A 2,956-nucleotide genomic window follows, 5' to 3' on the forward strand; every position below is an offset into this window, starting at 1 on the left:
CTGTTTGTGCTAAACATGAAAGACGTTTACAAGCCTGATAAACATCAGGGTGCCTCTTTAAAAATGTGCTGGATGCAACTCACACCAATGCGTACAAATATATAATGGAATACATTTATGATGCTGTAACTGCCAAGATAGATAAGCTAGACGGCAATATTATATGGCAAAATTATACCCTGCAAAATTCAGATATAATCATGGGAAGCACATTAATGATAAACATTGTAAAAATATGCAAAGACTATCTTTCTCTAAACCTAAGATGTTGTCTGCACTGTTGGATAAATTAAATCCAGCAAAGAGTATAAAATTTCCATTGTTACAACCCAACTTCCAATACAAATAAATAATTAATATCTATGCATCTTAGTTCTCAAAAAAAAAATTGTTTGGGAACATTCTTGAAACTTGCGGTTTTCACCAAACACCCATGTTGCCAAATTTCAGTCTTTTAATACTGAAGATCAACTACGCAAATACGTAAAAAAAAAAACTGCTTAAAAAGTCAAGCAATAGGTATCTATGACCAATCTACAAGTTAAAGTTTAAACAACTTTACTTGCCTCAAAGTTCTCGAAAGCATCACAAACAAAAAGCTAACCTTCTAATAATTAAAAAACACTGCAACTTGATACAGCTTATCAACTTCATCTGAAAGAAGCTACTTAATGCCTGGACCTTGATGCTGCACGACTAGCTTCTTCACGAGTTGATGGGAAAAGCTCTACATATCTGGTACCAATCATCATCTTGTCCTTCGACATTGCAGCCTTTGAATCAGACTCATTTGAAAATTCCACAAAGGCTTCACCTGTGGCTCTCCCATCAGAATGGGTGACTATGTGTACATTTGTCTCAGAGAGGTCGTAATCTACGAAAAAATCAATTATGTCCCTTTTCGACACCGAGAAAGGAAGGCCTCTGAGCTTCAGAATCCCAGTGTGCTCCATATGATCTTTATCGGAAGAACCCTTGGAGAAACTAGAAGGTGGGGCGGGATCATCCGCTCCTTTGGGCTCGTTTACTTCAGCGGCAATGGCATTATAGTAGTCCTGTTTTTTGCAGCGAAAAACTTCTATGTACCTGCGACCCATGTTCTGTCTATCACGCTGTAGAGCAAAATCAACCTGCATCGGAGCCCCGAAGACAACAAAACCCTCGCCAGAGAAACGACCCTGCTTGTGCACCAGCAAGACATCCACAACATCCAATCCCGCAAAGAACTCACAAACATCGTTCTCGCTACAGTTGAATGGAAGACCTCGCAGGCGAACCACTGGAAAAGATCGAGGCTGGCTGGCAAGATAGGGCATGCCCGTACCATAGCCATAGGGTCCGAACGCACTGGTACCTGAGAAGTATGGATCCGTGTCTATCATCCGCTGTCTCTTTGTGCTGACCTCGTACCCTTCCGACATACCCCCGCCTCCCAACATAGCCCTTCAGAGATTCAAAATCCCAACAAACACAAAAACAACCCCCCACACTCAACCCGTCAATAACCAAACCCAAACCCAAACCCTCCCTACCATTTTCATTGCCTACCCTATTAACCATCTTTACTGCATTAACCATTAAATGCATAATAACAAATTCCATTTTAACTGCCACAAATCGAACCAAAAAACACTCCAATATGCCCAAAATTATGACAACACACAAAATGCAAATGCATAGGCAAACGGATGCACAAACAGATGATGAATCATGACCTGCAATTCCATTGCAGCTTCACTATTTCTCAGAAAGAAAATACGGTTACCAAACCCTAAAGGTCCCAAATCATTATTACTTAAAAACTATTTTAAAATTATCTGAGTAGATAGGACTTTACTACTTACCCCCTGGAAAACATGTTTCCCAAGCGCTGCCCAGACGATTGACTTGATTTCCCTTCCCCCCGCTCGCTACTCGGCCCACCCGAACGAATGATTTGGTCGAAAATGGCTCCAAAATTTGAACAGAAAATTACGGAGGAAGGATTTGTTCTTCAATTGGAGAGTGCTTTGCGTTGAGATTAATAGCCGCCGCCCAAGTTTATACGCTCTGCTTTACTTCTTCACTAGCGCCTGCAATAAAACCCTCCTTTCATACCCTAACGCCGACTCAACCACAGATCCCGACTCAACCCCAGGAAACTACAATCATGTTCAATTTCTAGCCTTCCGGCCTCTCATATATACATCCACAAATTAGGTCGGTCTAAGGCCCTCAACCCTTTTAGGGTTTGGGCTCTCTCTTCTTGCAGCCCACCGGATCCTTCCACACCGGGAAAATCGTGTGGTTGTAACGCATATGTGAAATTGATTTTGCATAAATAAAAAATAATATATTTTAATTTAGATCCATTTTTAGTATTTATTTAAAAATAATTTAGATCCATTTTTAGTATTTATTTAAAAATAATTTAGATCCACTTTTAGTATTTATTTAAAAAGGGTGTGGTTTCGGAAATAGCTTTTTTTCTTTTTCATTTTAATTTTAATCAATATTTGATTTTCAAAAATCTTAGTTTGAGATGTTTAATTTATAAAAATTTAAGTGTTTTGAGAGTTTTACATAGTGTTAAATCTATTTATGCATTCAAAAATGTATTTTAAATCAAAAAAATCATAATCTTATTTGAAATTATATTGTCCAACTCTAACCAAAAAAAATAGCCTAGAAATACTATACCTTTATAATGGTTTGAGAATTATGCATTCAAAATGTATTTTAAATCAAAAAAAAATCATAATCTTATTTGAAATTATATTGTCCAACTCTAACCAAAAAAAAAATAGCCTAGAAATACTATACCTTTATAATGGTTTGAGAATTATGCATTCAAAAATGTATTTTAAATAAAAAAAATCACAATCTTATTTGAAATTATATTGTCCAACTCTAACCAAAAAAAATAGCCTAGAAATACTATACCTTTATAATGGTTTGAGAATTAAATTTTTCTCAT

General features: G+C 36.9%; 1 protein-coding gene across 2 annotated transcripts; it reads right to left on the minus strand.

The window, feature by feature from the left end:
• Positions 1–285: 285 nt before the first annotated feature.
• LOC149248624 (uncharacterized) lies at positions 286–2,207 on the minus strand. 2 transcript variants are annotated; one of them, XM_089458475.1, is made up of 2 exons: positions 1,845–2,207; positions 286–1,443 (listed from the first exon to the last, which is right to left on the minus strand). In XM_089458475.1, exons 1-2 carry the CDS (start codon positions 1,856–1,858, stop codon positions 669–671), a joined length of 789 nt encoding a protein of 262 aa, XP_089314601.1. In that variant the 5' UTR covers positions 1,859–2,207; the 3' UTR covers positions 286–668. The 2 variants fall into 2 exon arrangements, with proteins under 2 accessions (XP_089314601.1, XP_089314602.1); XM_089458476.1 differs by having other exon boundaries at positions 286–1,354; positions 1,845–2,206.
• Between the last annotated feature and the right edge of the window lie 749 nt (positions 2,208–2,956).

The sequence above is a fragment of the Pinus tabuliformis genome, chromosome 7, assembly GCF_031772625.1.
Source record: "Pinus tabuliformis cultivar Carrire ecotype Pingquan chromosome 7, CPIR1, whole genome shotgun sequence".
Taxonomy (NCBI): Eukaryota; Viridiplantae; Streptophyta; class Pinopsida; order Pinales; family Pinaceae; genus Pinus; species Pinus tabuliformis.